The sequence below is a fragment of the Lissotriton helveticus genome, chromosome 7, assembly GCF_964261635.1.
Source record: "Lissotriton helveticus chromosome 7, aLisHel1.1, whole genome shotgun sequence".
In the NCBI taxonomy this organism is placed as follows: Eukaryota; Metazoa; Chordata; class Amphibia; order Caudata; family Salamandridae; genus Lissotriton; species Lissotriton helveticus.
Genome location: NC_136068.1, coordinates 1263503360 through 1263524375, shown reverse-complemented (window position 1 = coordinate 1263524375; position 21016 = coordinate 1263503360). Strand labels below are relative to the sequence as shown.

General features: G+C 45.9%; 1 protein-coding gene across 1 annotated transcript in view; it reads left to right on the top strand.

Moving 5' to 3' along the window:
• ACSF2 (acyl-CoA synthetase family member 2) overlaps positions 1–21016 on the top strand; it is a 795127-nt gene that overhangs the window by 336927 nt on the left and 437184 nt on the right. Inside the window, exons 6-8 of the mRNA XM_078654457.1 lie at positions 1656–1818; positions 2740–2838; positions 19310–19458. Of these exons, the coding sequence (XP_078510583.1) occupies positions 1656–1818; positions 2740–2838; positions 19310–19458 (411 nt within the window). The remainder of the gene's footprint in view (positions 1–1655; positions 1819–2739; positions 2839–19309; positions 19459–21016) is intronic.

The following is a 21016-nucleotide window of genomic DNA, read 5'->3' as shown; positions in this document are numbered from 1 at the left end:
CGTAAAATGCAGTGGTCTAGAGTAAAGTGGTGTAGAGTGCAATGGCATAAAGTGCAGTAGTATGGACTGGAATAGAGGAAAATGGTGTAGAGTGCAATGGCCTAGAGTAGAGTAGTGCAGCGGCATAGAGTACAGTGATGCAAAGTAGAGTGCCATAGAGAGCAGTGGCATAAAGTGCAGTGGTGTAGAGTGGTGTGCAATGAGAAGAGCAGAGTGGTGTGATGTGCAGTAGCGTAGAGTGCAGTGGCATACAGTGCAGTAGAGCAGAGTGCATTGTCTTAGAGTGCAGTGGCATAGAGTTCAAGGTAGTGGGTGGCAGGAAAAAAGCAACATGGAAGGGGGATGGGTGAAAGGGAATAGAAGCTATACGGTTGTGGACATGGGAGACAGAATGAAAACACAAGCACTCGTATGGAGTGCTTTTGTCGGATCACTTGCACCTTCTGCGTTAGCCCCTAGTCATCATGTACTTTAAAGGGTGGCACATGGTGCAAGTTCTTCATTAGTCGCTTTAGTAGATCATTTATTATGGAGCTCAGGGCTTCATGTACTAATATTCTAAATAAGAAATCCTAAATTGCACCAAATATCGATTTGCAATTTGTGATTTATTATTTGAAATGTATTTTAATGGATTCAGTAGAAGTGGTTGCAATTTGCATACCAACTTCCACCGAATGGGTTGTTATTTTGCAAACAAAATTTTGGTATTAATTGGTTGGGTCACAAATTGCTGAATCGTAGTGGGTCACAATTTCACTCAACTCATTAATATGCATGAGGTAGGTCACAAATTATGACCTACCACGATTAGCTCGAGTCACTGGCATGGTGGCCTGCTGGGGTCAGCAGACCACCATCTCTGTGACTTCTTTTAATGAAAACAGTTTTTTAAAACCCATTCCATTTTCCTAGAGGGAAAAAGGGATGTGCTTTTAAAAAAAATGTTTAGGAGAAAAAACTGGTCCCAGGCACCATTGCCTGCTCCTAAAAAATGGTTTTATCCACATTCACAAAGGAGAAAGAGTCCCCCTTCCCATTTGCGAATGTTAACCACCTCCTTTGATGATGTGGTAAAATGTGAATGATTTGTAACTGGATTTTGGTCGCAAAACATTAATACATAACCATAAAATCGCTTTGTACATGCTGCCCTAACCATTTTCTGATTTCCTCGAAGAGCAGTTTTCTCACTTTGTAGTAGCATTTTTTGTTCTTGGTTCTCAACAATGCAATGGTTATCTTGGCATGTTCCGGTCGGGTTTGATCCAGTAACCTCACAGCTGTCATTTTACTCACGCTCTTTGCATCTCTTTTACTTTTCCATTTTGCATGTAGGGTTGCACAGTCAATAGTCCTAGTATGGTTTTCATTTGGTGCGCTGTGAGACACTGGGTCACACAAGTATATAAGTAACTGTTGCACACTATTGGCAGGAAAAGGGCACAATTTCATTTCAAACGAAGGAACCTATATCTTCACATAGACTATAGCGCAGAATAGAACTTTTAAGTGAAAAACTAAAGAGACTCACCATGCAGATGAGACCTAGGATATTCAGACAGAATAACCTGTTGGACATGCGGGTTGGAGATTGTTGGGGTAACTTCACCCAGTGGGTGGATGAGTTTGCTCAAACATACATTTTCTTTCAGGCTTCCGAACCTGAGGACCGTTATTGTCACTGACACCAAGATGGCAGGGACGTTCCAGCTGAGTGAGGTGCTTCAGGCGGGGAGCACGTGCCATGTGGAGCAGTTGTACAAAACGGCGCGAGAATTAGACTGTGATGATCCCATTAACATCCAGTTTACATCTGTAAGTGTTTCAACTCGGTCTCTAGAAGGCCCTCATGTTCTCAGTCCCATATTTGTTCGTGGCACATTAACACATACATTGACACAATTGCAGGATATGTGCCCTGTACGTTTTTAAGGGATGTCCTTTCAGCCCGTCTGCAGCTGTAATTCTGTTTGAAATGAAATTTAGAAGATGTCCATCCCCGCATTCACCTCTCACTTGTAGTCTGTAGTAAAACCCCTTGCTGGTGTCCCTAGCTCGTAGACTCTCACTGGGTGTTCTGACCATTAAGTGAAATACTTCATTCTCATTGGGTGTTTGCAGCCACTAATCCTCACTCAGTTTATTGAGCACTTAATCCTTGCTAGGGTTTGTAGCAGTGAGCCCTTCCTCTTACTCTGGCTGGGTAGTTATAGGACTGAATCCTGAAAGGTTGTCCCTTTCTCTCAGCCCTCAATTGGTGTTGCAAGTACTCCATCCTCACAGGAGGTTCCTAGCACTCAGCCCTCAAACACTTGAACATGATCTTCTGTTGGTATCCCTAACACTCACCTCTTCCTCGGTGCCTTGAGCACCATGTCCTCTCTAGGTGTCTCTAGAATGTATCCTCCCTGAGTGTGCCTAATGCTCTACTCTTGTAGGGTGTCCCTAGTACTGCGCCTTCATTTGGTATGCCTAGCAATCTGCCTTTGCTCGGTGTTGTCGCAGTCTCTCCTCCGTCCAGAGCATTAGGAGCTTGCCGAATGTATTTGCAGCTAATCCCTGGTCGCAGTGTGCCTCTGGTAGTAAGCCCCTGCTGGGTTCCTTGAATAGTTGATTATTAATGAGCCATCCCAGCAATTCAATGTAGCCTGATTTTCTTAGCAGGTGTTCCTTGGATGTGCCTAGAAAGCACTGTTGAATATGCGTCCCTAACTATGATCTTTTTTTCTTTTCAAGGGAACAACAGGTCAACCGAAGGGGGTCACATTGTCCCACCACAACATTGTAAATAATGCCAATATGATTGGACATCGGGTTGGCTTTTCCTGGAAAGAGGTAAGCATGGAGTTTTCGTCACCCAACGTACTGTGTACTTAATTTTGTTGTGGAACGAGTTCAATAGGAAACTAGCTGGGAGACGCACTCGCAAGCAGAGGGATTTATGAATTGACAGGAAGATAACCCCAGAATTTGCCATGTCTCATTCAAATACATAAGGGTTCTCAGAGGATTCCCTGAGTCATCTCATTAGGCTGCCAGGAGAGATCTCATTAGGATGATCTGAGGGTTCTCATTTGAATTCTTGAAGGGGTTTCCCCCAATGTCCTGATTGGATGTACCCTTGAAAGGTCTACGGGGAGAGGCTTTATCTGAATGACTTGAGGTGGACCTTGAACAATTGCCCTTAGACTCCTCAAATGAATTGTTTGTGGCGGATTCAAGCAAATGCCTTTGGTGGAGGGATTCTCATACGAATGCCCTCAGGTGTGTCTCATCTGCATTTCACAAGGGGGCCTCTTATCTGAATTCCCAAAAGAGGGCGGCCCCTCACCATAGACAAGTGAGACCTCTTCAGAATTCCATGATTGAGGACATTATCCGAGGGATATCAAATGGGGTACCTCATCCTAGTGCCCTGAGTGGGGGTCCCAGCTGTTATCTCTTATGGCAGGTGTATCAAGCAGTAGTATCACCCAAAAGTCCTTTAGGAGTAATGCGTTCATGTGATCTCATTCTAATGCTAAAGTTGGCTCCCATCTAAAGAACTTGGCGTGGGCCAGTCTCCTAAGAGTGATTTGAGAGGGCTAATGAGCCCCTCCCCTGTGTAATGTTCAGATTTTCTAGGGACCCTGGTTCTCTCAACAGGATGACCTGCAATGGTCTCAACAAGACAGTCCTGCGCAGTTTTGCAAGAGGGGACTTATTGGAATGTCCCCGTTAGAAGTACCCTCAGCATTCTCTCCAGGTTGCTCACATATTAGCCTGAGTTGTATGACAGTATTGTTATGTGAGATACATTAGGGGTCCTGTTATATACTAAGGTCACAACTGTTTTAGATTGGATCATTTCCCATAAGTGGTTCTGTGGGTTGACAGTGAGCTTACTCCCGGACTCTTATTTCTTAAGGACATTCTGAGTAGTAAGGCCTGGCCAAGGGAAACCACAAATGGATATTGTTTTGGACACAGCAAGGGTAGTCCCAGCATAATTAGCGCAACTAAATACCTTACCGTGGAATGTTGTACACAACATTTTCTTTTCCTTGCAAGGGCGAGGAGAATTTGTTTTTACACTGTAGCCACAATATCAGCCTGTGTACCGTAACCACACGACCAGCATGTATACCAAAGCCACATGGCCAGCATGTGTTTAGAACACGCCCTGGTCCTGGGTGAGCCATGGGTGTGTGGGGGTGAAGGCCATTTTGTTGTTGATGTTTTATCAGAGTGTCAAAGTGGCTGTGAAGAATTCTGCCTCCTACACATACACACTCTCCAACTGTACTAAAAAACGTTCTCCCTCACAAACACATGTAGACACCGTACATACCTACTTCAACATCACTTAAAAAAACACTTTTATGGTCAAAAATTCAGATTTCACACAAACACACATTTGCATACCGGTGTTCCTCGTCTATAAGTAGAATGAGTAACACATACCTCACAATTACCACGTGTGCACACACTTTCAGGAGTGCAACATGCACACACGTATGCACTCCAACGCATCATCATTCCTAAGGGAATCAGGCAGAGGTACTCCCGCTTCACGTAATGTCATCTTCTCTTCTGTTGTGTTACTCTGCATTAATAAAGCACACTGTCACCAAAGATCTCTAGGCTCTGCTGTGTGTAAAAATGTGGGTGCAAGAATAGAAAGCACACCCCTCATAAATCTCTAAAGGCTTGTTTAATAACTAGATCATTCACTCTCATCTGGACTGAATGAAAGTTTTTTCAATGCGAAAATCAGATTTACGAAGTGTGGGAACACAAGTGAGTTAGCTGAAGAGGAGTGAAGACTTCTAGGAGAGTAGTTCTGTCTGCTGCTTTTGACAGAGGCCGGGCCTCTCCTGATCTATGCTCCATACACCTGGCCTTGAAGCGTGCACCTTGAATCAATGGGAGCCAGTGCGCTTTCTGCAATATTGGGCTTGCTCGAGCAAAACGAGGCACACCTACCAGTATCTGAGCTGCTTATTTTGGACCACTTGAAGTTTACGGAACAAGGCTGAAAGAAGTCCTAGTTGAGATAGTTTGCGTACTACAAATGAGATCCTACTAACGCCGTACCCGAATGTGCTTGCCCCCAAAGGATAGCTTGGATAAAATCTTTACCAGAATTTAGATTTTGAGGAGACAACAACCGAATCTTGAGCTGACAATGAAAATGCCGCTGGCCGCGAGACGCGAAGGGGAGCTAAGCGAGACAGCATCTTAGTCCCACATTCCGCGCGAGCAAAACGGTGCGCGTCAGCTCCTGGCCGCCCCCTGTTTATGCGCGTCCAATGGGTGCGGGTCACCAGGTGAGAGGGGCGGCCCTTAGGGGGTTAAAGTGTGCGCGGCAGCAAGGCTCGGTCTTTCCTGCCGTCGCGTTCCTGGCTGCTCTGCGCTGTTCTGCGCTGTTAAGCGCTGTTTAGGCTTCCCGCGACTTTGTTGTTCCTGTTCGGCCTTAGCTGTCTCGTGGGTAATGCGTCGAATTTTCTTCGTCGGAATAGCTGTGAGTTTTGTGTTGGGGGTCCGCGTGCGGGGGTTCTGTGTCGGAGGGGCTCAGAGCGGGAGAAGACAAGGAGCGGACGGTTTTTGGACGTTGTTGTCCTCGATGCCGAGCAGCGGTTTGTGTGGCCTGGGGGGAGGGGGAGCGTGCGGGGCAGTGCCCTAATGGAGGGAGTGGACCTGGTATGGCCTTAATTTAATTGCGAGCGGCCTCATTATTAGCAATGCTGCTGAAGGGGAACTGCTTTTAAATTGTGTAGGTTCGAGGGAGTGGACCTGGTATGGCCTTAACTTAATTGCGGGCGGCCTCATTATTAGCAATGCGGCAGAAGGGGAACTGCTTTAAGAAATTGTGCAGGTTCGGCGATGGTGGGGCTCTGAGCGGGAAGAGGCGATGAGCGGAGGTTTTTTGGGACGTGTTGTCCCTGATGCTGAGCAGCGGTTTGTGAGGTCTGGGGGCCGAGGGAGAGCGTGCGCCATCTCCGGACGGCCCCGTGATAGAATGTTTAGCGCTCTTTGATGTTTGGTGAGTTTGTTCCTGTTGCCGAGAGCGGTCTTTGCCTCCCGCCCCTGAGCGGGAAGGGTTAGAATGGATGCCACTGGGCCCCTGAGGAGATGAAGTGTGCGTGGTGGACGGATTGTGATGCGGTGTGGCTGTGCCTCGGAAATCAGAGGTGGGGTGCCGTGGAGACAAAGGGGCAGAGGTTGTGAGATATGGTGGTGGCCGTTTGAAGGTTTCGTCAGAGTTCGTGTTTTGGTGCATTGATTGACGCTTTCATATATTTTGTCCTGCATTCTCTGCGTGCAGAGATCGTGAATGATTTTCACGGACATTGGATGGAGCCGGTCGAGTTTCCCGTTTTGTTTCCCGCTCTTGCATCGGGTGGGGATGCGGGAGGACAGGGTGTTGGAGAGATGCTTGGGCGCTCACGCGGGGCAGTCTCTTCTAGGCAGCCCTCGTGTGAAATAGAGGCCTCCAGCTCCGGACGGGCCCCGTGATATAATGTTTGCCGATCATATTCCATTTATTGTTGCCCCAGTTTAGGATGAAAAACGATTTGTACTATATTGTTGCCCCAGTTTAGGATGAAAAACGATTTGTACTATATTGTTGCCCCAGTTTAGGATGTAAAATGCTGTTTTTGCATAGAATGTGGAGTTACTGATTTATGTGGGAACTCGGGAAAAAGAAGTGCAGGCAGAGAGCTCAAACAGGCTGCTTCACTTTAGACCTCTGCGGAGAGAGGGGAAGCCAGGCTCGCCGGAGAGAGACTTGTAAAGTTCCATATTTTCAAACACTTTTATGTCAAATTTGTAGCTTCTCCACCCAATCAAATGCTTTATGGCTTTAAAGTAAACACCAGCATTTTGTCGAAGCTGGCTTCCACTACATTAACAATGTGAAGATTTCCGGGTGCATTATAAATACATAAGGAAAGTGACACCGATTTCCTTGTAAAAAGCGCAGTATGAAGTGTTTTAAGTTTCGGCACGGCGATCTCACAAATTGTTTTCCGTCCACAAACTAGTTTGCGCTTTCAGAGACTAATGGGTCTGACGTCATGCAGTTTGTCGAAGCTGGCTTCCACTACATTAACAATGTGAAGATTTCCGGGTGTATTATAAATACATAAGGAAAGTGACACCGATTTCCTTGTAAAAAAGCGCAGTATAAGTGTTTTAAGTTTCGTCACGGCGATCTCACAAATTGTTTTCCGTCCACAAACTAGTTTGAGTTTTTAGAGACTAATGGGTCTGACGTCACGTAATCGTAACTGTCCATTGAATTGTGTTTTCTGTCCCTGATTTGTACAATATTGTTACTCCGGTCGCTCTTGTTTATTACTTCTGTCGCTCTTGTTATTGTTGTTTGTGAATTTTGCTATAATGTTTGTGGAAATAAGCAGTGACCAGCCGCATGTTTACCGTGTGTTGCATGTTTACCGTGTGTCCAAAGATTACGATAACTAAGCAACGACAAAATTCGGGATATAACATTCATGGTTTTGCATTTTCAGATGCATGCATGTTACTATTTCACGAAGTTAGTTTCGTACACCTCCTGTGCGGTAATGATTTTATTTTCCAATTTTCACTCTGTAGATTCGAGGCCATGCTTTCTGGTTCTTTCCTGCGGTAATGGGTTCGTTAGGTTTTAGTTACGAATTTCTCCCATAACACAGTAATAACCTTCTTACAATGTAAGCCCCGATGCACAGCGCCAGGGGGCATTAACCCGCGCCTCGTGTGCTCAGGCGTTTTTTCATAATCAATGGCGTGCTCCCGCCTAGCTCAGGCTTATGGCAACAGACCCCTTTCAGTTCCTGAATTAGCTCTTGGCACAATTTTAGAAATGAGCAGTGACTAACCGCATGTTTACCGTGCGTTCAAAGAATGCTGGGGTGACAACTGCTGGCCGGCGTTGTATGCGCGTGGGCGTGCTTCTGAGATACCGCGTGGTCGTAAAATATTCCGTTTGGAAGAAATAAAAAGGCCCTAGAGCGGTGCATTAATTTCTTACATTATGCAAATGAGGTGCCAATGCTCCTACCACTCACTCTGTTCTGGAAGCGCATTGTACAGACTAACATGTTTCCAAAATGTTCCTGGCCATTGTTTAAACTTTAAATATAAAGACATTCCCGGGCTCGTAAAGTGCTCTTTCAGTCAAAAGAGGAGACAGTCGAGGGTGATTACGTGGCTTTTCTTGAAGGGAGCCACAAAACTTCTTCGGAGCGCTCGGCAGGCTCTGCGACTCGTGCGTTCCTTAAGCGATACGTTCGTACAGCGCGCTTTCACTCAACAGGGGAGACATACGAGGAGGTTTAGCAGACTATGATACAATGCAAGGTTCTATACTAAGTATTTAACGCGGTTTTATATAGCGCAAACATGACCCGAGGGGGGTTGAGCGCGTTGAAAGAACGATTGCAATGAATAAGGATTAAGGTTGGGATTTTAATTATGTAAAGCAATTTTAGTACAGCAGGTACGGAAGGATACATGAGAATGGGGCTAAGAAGAAAGCGAACAAATTGTAGAAGTGGCATCTGTGCTCGGTGACACGCGCGGGTCATAGTGCGTTGTGTGCCAGGCCTTCCTTGCGTGTAGGCTGTCTCTCCTTAGCGGGTTGTGTTGAGAGACATGTTTTTCCTGCGCTGAGGGGTCTCTGTCCTGCAGGAGCCGCCCTCAAGTCCCAGCTGCACAGACCCCGTGTTTTGTGGCTGTTTTCTCTCCCGGCTATTATGTTTGTCCTGCACCCAATTTTTGCTAACACAGGAGAACTTGCACATTGATTCCAGTTGGACAGGCCGCATGGTGGTTGGGTCTACTGTAGGAACAGCTATGCCAGGGCCCTGTCCTGCGCTTACAGACTCCTAGGCGCGGTATACAGTTTTTGAAGTGAAGCCTTACGAACTTCACAGCAATATTGTTTCCCTTAATTTTGATACATGTACAAAGACGAGGCCTTGCCACTTGTCAGATCACCATTAATTATATGTCCGCAAATTAGGGACCAAAATGGTTGAGTCGAGGTTCTCCAGGGGGTAGTCTACACGTGTCGCTGTCTATAGCCGGCATGACTACAGGCTCTTTGCTGATTTTCCTATTTATTGATGTGGAGCTCATTTTAACTTAACAAATGCTCCACATGTCCTACGAGCAGTAAATAAAATGTGCGGGGCTGCGCCTTTGTTCGGATGTAGGTGATGGTGAATTTTTCCTGCTGTTCTTTTAAGACTCGTGTTCTGAGGAACAAGTTGCATATGTGCACCTACTACATTATTTATTTAGCCTGGTTGCATACGCACTCGGTGGAGTCGGATGTTATGTTTTAGCAAGAATAGGATACATTAAGAATTGTGCTAAAAAATAAGGAAGTCGGCAGGGTGCTAGTCTGTTGAATTCATTCACTTGGGGGAATAGACAACAATTATTCGGAATATTAACACCATGGGATAAAGTCCACCTATTTGTCAGTCTGCATAGAATTAGTACAGTCAAAGCGTAAGGTAGTGGTACGGTTATTGGGCAATGAATACATGCACGTTTGTACATGGTACAGGCAGCTAATTCATGCCAAATTATAGAACGTGGCGATTTCGCTATAGCGTAAAACGGACACTGCCGCGTAATTTTAAATGTATCATTGAGTGAGGGGACCGGGCTTTCATTCGGCGGAATTGTCTGCGAATGCATGCCATTGTTGCCTAGGCAGTTCGCTCTGGGCTGCCTTTGGCAAGCCTCTGTTCGGGAAGGGCTAGCGGTCCCTTGGTAGAGTACTACTTGCGTAAGCGCTTCAATGGCTGGCCAAGAAACATAAGCGCTAGGTAAATGCAAAAAATGGGCCACAAGCGGCGGTCTCTCTCTTGATGCATGGCAGACCTCTGCATTGGCATCTTTACCGCACCGTTCCGGTTGTCGTGGTAATGTTTTAGCGATCAAGCTAAAAAACAATTTCTCATGCTAAACGCATCTTTCATAACTCAACTGAACATGGAAACGACGGCACAATTGCTGAAAGATTAGCTAGCCATAATTAAATTGCAAGATCGTAGTCATAGAATAACGCCATATTCTTTTCCTGCGGATAAAACTCTTTTATAATATAATAGATAGCTCATTAAAGAGGCTGTCTGAGGGAAACCCAGTTTAGAAAGTTTTCCTCCTTACTTTACAGGTGGACTGCACAAAGTGATGTAAGATGCTACCTTTATAATAAATGGACGTAAGATGCTACCTTTAAACTTATTAAGGCTCTTTAACACGCAACATGGCAGAACGAGGTGCTATACTGAGGCCATTGGACAGATGTGCTATCATCTTCAAATCCACTTGCATTGAATTCTTTCAAAGCCCAAAGCCCCTATCTGTTGTACAGTAGCATGAGGTGTTGACAAGTGGAAGCAGTCACAACCGCGGAGCCTACATTGGCTAAGGTTCATTTACAAACATATCCAAATCGCGCGATAGGGACCTAACTGGCACTGTGCAAGTATCAAAGGCAAACAACAGGTGAGAAGCAGCAAACAGTGGGTTAAAAGAGAAAAGTGGCATGGGCAGGTCACAAAGGAGTACGAAACGCAGGTACAAAGATAATACTGCAATAAATGGCAAACACGCCACAGGGACTTAAGAAGGCATGCCTTTGACTTTGTTCACTCTACATATAGGCGCGGGCACTGTAAGATTGCCGGAGGCCGTTGCCTGTCACGTACTTACCCAATTAACAATTTGATTAGTACTAGGGTTATTCTTACTGCACTACTCTTCCCAAGCGGAAGATAGAGTGCCTTTAAGTACTATGCATTTATACATGGACAATGCAGGCGTAAGTGAGCAATTAGTAATTAAAGCAGTATACGTGATGGGTTACAGTGACGGGGAAGGTTACAAGGTATAGGAGTCCCATAGCCTTCATAGTCCACAGGGCTATATTAGAAGGATTCCAGTTTGTGAGTGGCAAGTAACAAGCTACAACTAATACTAATCAGCCATCGGCACAGTATTGAAGCGCTTTCATGGGAAGCAATAACGTCATGCCAGCGATATCTCCAACATTGTGTGATGCCTAGCGTGCTAGCACAAGGCATGTAAGATAGTCATCGTCATCGGGTCAATCAGCTCGACTGGCGTCCACATGAAAGGTGGGAACAATGGCATGTTGGTCTATTACGACTGTAGAAACTGTGGGTGTATGTGATGAAGAATAAGGGGACGAGTTGAGCGGTGACACTAAATAGGGCTCGACAAACTACAATTGCCATTGGCGAGATGCGGCATGTTAATAAGTGACCTAGTCCAAATGCGGCAATACTGCATCTGGCTCCAAACAGGCTTTACCAGGGTAGCGAGTGGGGCATTGTGATCCCTGTTTCATTGCAGAGAACAGGATTGGTATACAAAAGGGGGCAGGGCTGCTAATGAATGCTTTCTGTCCCCAGGCAGGAACCGCACTGGGAAACGACCCTACCCACACGGTTCCAAGTATCGCCCGAGATAGCAGTCGGTAAGTTACGACCTCAGATGGCCGTAGGAGGTAGACTCAGTCAGGTTACGGTGTAACGAAAGTGACGAACATCCAATACACCTTATTGTAAGCCGTCTAGGATATAATGCATTGGTAATAGGGCAAATGCATGTGTGTCAGATGTGGGAAGGGGCAATACATTCGAAACTCAGGCTCTTAGTGTAAGGCGCCAGTGACATGTGGAACACTGCCAGTGGAGGGGTATACAAACAACCCAGTGGGCCATAGCACGGACGTTACCCGAGGGCGTGAGCTCTTCTCGATAAGTACAGGAAATGACAAGTAATAGGGCACAAAAGCAGACGCTAAGTTACATGAGGTAAAGTGATGGTGAGGCAAACAAAATACATGAGGTAGCAAACAGTGCATTACAGAAGGGGCAAGTGATAAGTGTGCAGGTTACAAGAGCGTCAGGATACAGGTACAAGAGTCCCATATCCTTCTGAGTCCACAGTGCTATATTAGAAAGGATTCCAGTTGGTGTGCTGCATAAGTGGGCAATGACAGCGGTATACATGGTGTTTCCAGGGGACGGCAAGGGTCACAAGGTACAGGAGTCCCATATCCTTCACAGTCCACGGTGGGGCGTTAGAAGGATTCTAGTTTTATGAGCTGCAAGTAAAAAGCTACAACAATTACTGATCAGTCTGTTTCCAGGGGACGGCGAGGGTCACAAGGTACAGGAGTCCCATATCCTTCACAGTCCAGGGTGGGGCGTTAGAAGGATTCTAGTTTTATGAGCTGCAAGTAAAAAGCTACAACAATTACTGATCAGTCTTCTGCATGATACATGAGGGCTTTTCACTGCAGACATTAACGTATACATGCCATACCCATCCCTTTGGTTCCTGGGACCAATATCACCGGTCTTCCAGTAGCATCCATAAAAGATTGCAAATAACATGCAGAATGCAACGAGAAGCTGGGCTAAGCAAGGATGTGCGGCTCCTCTCGTAGATATTGGCAGGTAAACAGCCCAGTGAAAAAACGGCAGGATTCACAAGAGGTGGAGGGCCCTGGGCCAGGTACACTAGTAAGAAGGCAGGGCGCCCCGAGCAGTGAATTAGGGGTTATTCAGGTCCCAAGGTGGCAAGATCAATGTTGTGGTAACTAGCCTGTGAGACCTACGCAATCCCCATTAGAGGCGCGGCTCGCGTAGCTAAGGGCGTGTCCACGCAGTCCTCATATGAGGTGCGGCTTATGTAACTAAGGGCGTGGCCTAAGAACAGTATCTAAGCAATCCCATTGAGGTGCGGCCTAGGTAACAAAGGGCGAGTCCTAGGAACGGTCCTAATAAATATCCGAAAGGGTGTGGTGGAGGATACTATGATAGGGGTGCACTAAACAGCGGCCGAAAGTAGCTAGGTGGGTGGGGGGCTCTGTCATCGACGGGGGCCTCCTCCAGAGCTGTGGCGGATTACAGGGCGATCTGGAAGCAGATGGACAGTAGGGGTACCTCTGCGGCAGAAGGATACAGTCAATACCTCTGCCGGGCACAGTAGGGGTGCCTGAGCCAAGAACCTGGAGCCGAGGGGGTTCCAGGAAACAGCGTCGGCGCCCCGTTAGTCCTTCGGGCGGTCGGGGGGCCTGAACCGACCGGGGGTGTGCCTCATCGCTCCGCCCTGACAGGGGGTGCGGGAGTGAACGAAGGAAAGTGATAATGGACTGCACCGTCAGAGCATCGACTCGCCGTGCAAGAATGGCTCATTAGGCATGCGGGTCAGCGAGGGGCTGCCGCATTGGATCGCCCGTACGATGACCCACCTTATTGCTACTTGTTGTGCAAAATAAACCTGCACCACTGCTTTCCCACAAACCTGTCTCATGAGTTTCCTTGGTATGTAAGTGTTATGGGGCGCAAAGTGGAGTAAGCACTGGGAGTGTGGGCACTATGCCGCTGGCCGCGCGACGCGAAGGGGAGCTAAGCGAGACAGCATCTTAGTCCCACATTCCGCGTGAGCAAAACGGTGCGCGTCAGCTCCTGGCCGCCCCCTGTTTATGCGCGTCCAATGGGTGCGGGTCACCAGGTGAGAGGGGCGGCCCTTAGGGGGTTAAAGTGTGCGCGGCAGCAAGGCTCGGTCTTTCCTGCCGTCGCGTTCCTGGCTGCTCTGCGCTGTTCCCTCCCTGGCCCAGACCCAGCGGCAGAGCGGCAGGCATGTTTTGAACTGTTAACGGTCTGTTTTGTGTTGCAGGCGGAGTCACAGGGCGATCTGGAAGCAGATGGACAGTAGGTGTACCTCTGCGGCAGAAGGATACAGTCAATACCTCTGCCGGGCACAGTAGGGGTGCCTGAGCCAAGAACCTGGAGCCGAGGGGGTTCCAGGAAACAGCGTCGGCGCCCCGTTAGTCCTTCGGGCGGTCGGGGGGCCTGAACCGACCGGGGGTGTGCCTCATCGCTCCGCCCTGACAGGGGGGGCGGGAGTGAACGAAGGAAAGTGATAATGGACTGCACCGTCAGAGCATCGACTCGCCGTGCAAGAATGGCTCATTAGGCATGCGGGTCAGCGAGGGGCTGCCGCATTGGATCGCCCGTAAGATGACCCACCTTATTGCTACTTGTTGTGCAAAATAAACCTGCACCACTGCTTTCCCACAAACCTGTCTCATGAGTTTCCTTGGTATGTAAGTGTTATGGGGCGCAAAGTGGAGTAAGCGCTGGGAGTGTGGTCACTATGAGCGCTAAGGAAATTCTAACTCTTAACTGAAAAAAAAGTACCCAAAAGCTTGATTCAGAAACCCTGGGACATAGATCTCACGAAGCCACTCACTCTTATTCTCTTTTCCAGCTACGCTCATCTTAACAAAACTTATAGGAGTGCACAAACATGTGTGTACCCATGCTTCCGTCCCTTCTATCTACAAACCACACACATGCATTGCCATTATGTTCGGCGTGAAATAGAATATCATGACCATTTGTAGTTAAAAAAAAAAGTATTAAAGTCCGCTAGCGGATTACTACTCAGTGAAAAAACAGAGGTGCTCTGGTTTTGCAAGAGTTCCCTCCACTCACACTGTTCTTGCTAGTGTAAAAGTTAGTAACACGTGACAGAGGTAGACCTTTAGCACCTTGCAAAAATATCTTTATTTATGAAATCCCTAAAGTGAGACACAAAATGAAATATGCTCTTTATATGCAAAAATAAAAACACATGAGCATTGTAAGTTCTCAATCGTGGAATCTTCGTCAAACATAACATTAAGGGTAATCATAAGGGCTCCCAGCAGACTACTACAAATAATATTTAGAAATGGACAATGTTTTAAAATGTAAAAAATAAAGAAATACATTTCAACTTTATTTTATGGTTACTTTGAGCCCCCTGGGCTTGTAGCTACCACAGTGCCCTGCATCAGTCCTGCACCCTCACTTCTCGATCAACCTGAGGTCAATCCAAAACACAAAGGCTCCTGCTTTAAGGCTAGTCTTTAAATAACGTGTTTTTGTCTAATTACGACACCTTTCTGCGTTTTTCAAAAGTTGTCCTGAGTGTGTGAGGCAGAGGGACAGTACACAGGGCTCTTTTGGTTGTCTGACCTCCATAATGCAGAGTGGTAAACATATGCAGGGGGGGCTTAGCCAGACCTCCTGCTCCTGCTGCAGCTGAGAAAAGAAAAGGAGTCATGTTGGTTTTTGCATCCTTGCACCAGGCAGGGTTTGTCGTCCTCCCTGGTTCCACTCCTCTCGCGCCTTCAAAAAGGTTGCATCTGGAGTCTTAAAGTTAGGGAGACAGCCCCCACAGAGCCGACAACAATCTTCGAGAGTTCTCCAGATCCTCACAAGACATGGCATGCCTTCCAGGTTGGTAAGGCAAGATATTCAGTAACAATCTAGCTTGAAGAACTGGCATCTGGAGCCTTCAGCACATGCACCTAAACCTGAATTCCTGTCTGCGTTTATCGCCTGAAGAATTCAACGCTGTCTTTAATGGTGACGAGTCAAGCCTTCTAGAAGCAGAGGTGCTGCTTCTAGTCCATAAAAAAAAAATACCCTGCTTAAATCTCCACAGCAAACCGTCTCCATGTATCTGCTACATCGTTCAAGGTGAGGCTCTAACATTTGCTTTTTTGGTACCCTGATCTGTCATCACTGTCCTTAGAAAGAACCCTATTCTGAAATGAGTTCTGCTATCCATGACTGTATGACTTTTTACATCCTCGTCAAAATAATTTCGTTTATTGTGGTATGTTATACCACAGACAATGTAAACAATTGCAAAGCAATGATACAGTATACAAATATGCATCAGTCTCTTAAAGGAGATTTCAATTTAACTGCTCTAGTTGTAAGATATACTACAGCAACTCAAACCCCAGATTGAAAGTAATATCTACACATATGAAAAAGCCATGGCACAGCTTGTACAATTTCAGGTTTTAGTACCGGGGCAAGAAACTGAATTCAAGCCTGTCTATAAAAGTTGCAAAAAACATGGAATGCATCATAGTTTGGCATGGGACACATATTAACAACACCTTCATTGGAGTGTAAGGTTATAATATAAGCGAAAAAGCACCCCCGCCGTTCATTTTAAGGATATTGCGAGTCACTGAGGAGCTCCATAACTAAATAGTGGAACGAGGCCAAAGGTTAAGTTCCTTTATAAGGTTATGGAACTTCAAAGTGACTTGCAGTGTCCTTATATTAAACAAAGTTCAATATGTCCGGTAAAAAAACAAAAGCTGCAGTAGCTCGGAACAAAATAAACATTTTCTCTCAGCTTGTCATGGTAAAATAGAATTGAAGAAAGAAAATCAACCCTCCCTTTTCGTTGCTTAACAGCTGCTACAGTTAGTTCCCTGCCCTGACCTGCCTTTCACATGGGTTTCTGGCTCTGGCAGTGGGCATTGTGACGTCAGAACTTGACTGTAATAACTTTCTAATAGTCGAGTTCTGACGTCTTTACTTTATAAATGACTATATGCCCCTATGTCAAACTCATGTGTGAGTCAAACTTGAACCATATGATGTGAAAACTGCCATATCATTTTTTAATAGCTACAACTTTAGGTATAAATGTTATCGAAATTATTTTAAAAAAATGTAATTTTATGAAGTTGTATATAGCGCGAACTTGACCCGAAGGTATCAATCAGAGCACTTTACATAGCACCTGTTGGGTTACATGAGGACGCATTCATTTTTGTTAGGCATGGGGAGATTAAGTGATTTGCCCAGAATCACCAGATGTTCTGCGTCATTGCAGTGACTTGAACCCAGTTCCCCAGATTCGAGGTCGACCGCCCTAGCCATTAGGCCAACTCCTCTCTCCTCTCTGCATTCTTTTTCTGTTAATGAGGTCTCTTTATTTTCCAAATGGGTAAGGGGTTTACCTCGCACTCGCTGTTCTCAATAAGGTTATTTCTGATTTCCATTTAAATCCGACAGTATTTAATTTTCTTAGGTAATGCTGCTGCCCCAGCAGAACAGTTCAGGCAGACTTTGAAGGATTAACAAGTGTTGAGTTACAATTTAGACAAGACTAAACGTGCTATTTAATAAACTACTTTGTACCGTACTTCACGCTGCTCTAGTGTCTCAGGGGAATCGTTTCCTGAAGTTGCCTATATTCCCAAATTTTAACTGCCTATTCTAGGAAATCCTAGACCTTACTCTAGTAGTGGAAACTGGAAAGGCAGCAACAGCTACCCTGTTGGACACATTCTACTCTTGGAAAGTTGCCACACTGCAGTCCACTCTGTCTGAGCTCTATAGAATATAGTCTGGGTGCAAATCAGCGTTCTTAGATAGAGCCAGCTAATCTCAGGAATCTGTTCTGTTATCTCATGTACATTTACCTCCCCCCCTTTGAGGGCTTGTCTTTGCTCTTCTTTCTTAGACATCTTGATTGTGATTCCATGATGGAGAAGGTGAGGTGATAGTCGTTCTCACCAAGAGCATTGACATCAGACACGAGATGTTCTGCCGGCTCATGTGAAGGATATCTATGGAGCTTCAACCAGAACTGAGGGGCTGGTTATTGCCAATGAAGCAAAACTAGTGACGTCCCAAGGGCAGCACCTTCTTTCGTCAGCTTGTAGATTGTTTAGAAAAAAATCAAACTGCATTTTCTTTCTTCATTTTTATACATTTTAAAACCCAATGTGCGTTGAAATCGTATTCGTAAGTGTTCTATGATCCACAGAAATAACCCAAAGGTGGAATCCTTTCCCTACCGGAGTCTTGTAGTCTGCGGAAAGCGGTGGCGACCAGAGCCAGGGGGTCAACTCTCTGCTGGACCGACATCCAATGGCTAGCTTAGCCTTTTGTACTGAAGAGTTACAAGGCTGTGCCTCTCGTCATATTGTGCTGTACTGAGTCAGCAAAAGACATTTATGTTAAGCTGCTACTGAATGCGCCTGAGGCGTCTCTTTTGCTAATGAATTGTCTCATGCTAGTTGGCTTCCCTCCACTGTTCTTCCACGTCTCACCACTCTTCGTCCCTCATTATGAGAGTCAGACAGAGCTGAATTATCTAACGAAAATGAGCTCTCGCCGATACCAGGTGGGTCGGGTTTTCTAGCTGTGGGAGAACCAGGCCAAATTTTACAGTGTGGTAATGCCCTGCAGTAGAACAGCATGAGGATTTGGCTACCAGGCCTCATTCCCCCTTCTTATTCTGGCAAGGGGGCTATACAGTGCTCCCTCTGCCAGAAAACACCTTTCCCTTCCCAGCCACACTTTTCCCCACCCCAGTCACTCACCCTAATCCCCCCCCAAGTCCCCACGTACATTTACCGCCTATTCAGAGCAGGTGGTAAATATAATATGTGTGAAACCTCACAGAATTCCGAATTTTGTGCGGTTTTACATCATGAATAATTAGTCCCACATGGTAACTCCTAATTCCGTGGGGTTTTCACTTGTAATTGCACAGTACTGAGGTGGATTTACTGGATGATAAGGGTAAAATCTGATTCAATGTTACCATGACCCCAGTGCCGTGCAACTCTGAATCAGGGCCTTACAGTGTAGTGTCAGGCTCAGGTGGGAGGGCTCCATACGGGATCTGGTAATGCCTCATTTGTTTGTGATAGCACCTACTCTGTCAGTCAACATCACTGCCACTGTAGGAAGGAGATGGGGCAACATAAGGGAATCCAGGCCCAAATAGAAAGTTGGAATGACAATGAAGGGCGCGTAAACTCATTGCAGCATAATCATTAAGGGATGGGGAAACTTGGCTTCATATTTTTAGAATAACTTCAGACATATTGCCATGTCCAGTATGAGTAGAAATTAGGAGAAGAGAATGCTTTGAACAAGCAGAAAAATGAATCAATAGAGCACAATTCTAGGGAGCTCCTCATTATCAACGCTTCACAAAAATGGATGCACTGGCTACCATCTTTTCCTATGGTCTATAATCTGCTGTTTTTCTGTATACCTCTTTCTTCACTTTATCTCCCCTCCATCCTCCTTCTTTCTGTCCCAGTCTTACAGTTTATTTCTGACCACCCCATGTTGTGTATGTTCGTCGTGACTGATATCCTTTTCTCCACTCTTTCCTTCCTTTCATTTATTTCTCCTCTCTCCATACCCACCTTTCCTCTATAAATGTCAGCTTATTTTCAATCCCCAGATCAGCAGTTATCCTTTCTTCCCTCTCAAATCACCCCTCTCCCATTCTCATCTCAATATTCGTTCCTCATTTTTATTACAACTTCCCTTCTTCTCTGTCCAGTACTTCATACACTTTCTTTACTTAAACCCAGCTCTCACTACAACTGTGTCTATCTAATGTTTCTTCTTTTTTTAAATACTTTGTTCTTTAGGATGTCCGGTGCGTCATACCTCCCCCGCTGTACCATTGCTTGGCATCTGTGGGCGGTACCATGGTGATGGCCGTTCATGGCGCCACCATGGTCTTTCCATCTCCAACCTTCGAGAGCAAAGCCACGCTGGAGGCCATTGTAAAGGAAAAGTGAGTCCTTCTCTCACCATGTGATTTTTGCCGGTATGTTAGAGGCCAGAGCTACGAGCTGCATATTGAGACATGGTAACTGGTGAATGCCCATTATGCTGAAGTGTCCAGTTAGATGTAGATATCTACCTCCTTGATGACTTGGGTGCCCCTTAGGGTTAAGGGCTACAACTGCATTTGATCTCCCTTGAATGCCAGTCCACCCATACTGCAGTCTTATCATAAGTGGGATCCTGCCATCTTTTGCTACATAAGGAAAGGGCTCCCAGTGAGGACCTGTTTGGAATATGATGTTGTGGAACTGCTCTCTTTATCCTCCACAGCACAATGTGATGAACAGAATGGTTTGTTTGATCTGGCAGAATGAATGGAGAAGTGGCACAGAATAGGTGATGTTGAGCAGGTGACGGAGGTGAAAACGTTGAGGAGTTCCATTTTGTTACCAAAATGAAACCCACTATTTAGGTCCAACAGGATAGGGAGGGGCGGAATTAGGTGGGTCCAGTGGAGGCGTGGGCAAAAATGATCTTGGTCTTGGAAATGTTCAGAATTAAACTTCCATCCTGTATCTTCTGGCAGAGAGTAAAGCTTGGAGTTGGTTTGTAACTGCAGAGAAGATAAATTGACTTGTTTTTAATTAAAAGATAACAGGAAATACCAGACTCGAACCACCAAGCATTGAGACGCCACTGATATACTGGAAGGCATCACCGGTGCTCCAGTGCTGTGGAAGCCCACATGCAGTAAGGTGGGCATGGACCTGGAGGATCATCAGGTGTAAAGATAATATTCATGGTCAGAGAAGAGCCAGGAGGGTGCACTGCTAGTGACCTTGTGTCAAGGTGGCGAGACCAAGAGTGATGAGCATGGAAGATGAATGATTGAGGTGGGCAGGGATTATGAGCTTGTAAATGTGGGTGAGTATTCTCTTGTTGTAGTGTATTGAGGAGAATCCCAAGTAGAGGGTCGTGGGAGGGTAGTTGGTACTGTTGCTCCAGGTTTGTTCTAGGTAAGCTTTCGAATGGCTTTACTGATGTATGGAGTAGGAAGAGAGATATGGTACTTGTTGGTCTAGAAGGGTCAACAGATGGGTATCTTTTTAGTATTCGGATAACTAGGGTAGTTTTGGGACATGCAAGTCAGCAGTGAGTCGGGATTAGTGAAGAGACATCAGATTTGAGTGGGGTGAGATTGTGAATGTCTTGTGGTGGTCAGGGAGGACGCAGGGGGGTTTATCTCACTGGAGAATGACAGTGCGTTTAGCTGGACAATAAGGAGAGATGGTCGACAGGGAGGAATGGATACAGTGCGTAATTGCTGTAAAGAGGAGACTTTAGCAAGGAGAATAGGAATGTCCTGCTCATTTGGATTCTCCAAGGAGGACAGTTATACCACAATATAGGTACGAAATCACATTCTATGAATTTAATTGATTTCAATAGCAGCCCAGAGCTGTACAGTTCATGAAGTGAATGTTGATGGATCGCTTATAGGTCAATGTATTGATATTAAAGGGTCGAGTTTCATAAGGCTGTATCCAATCCATTTGACACCTCCA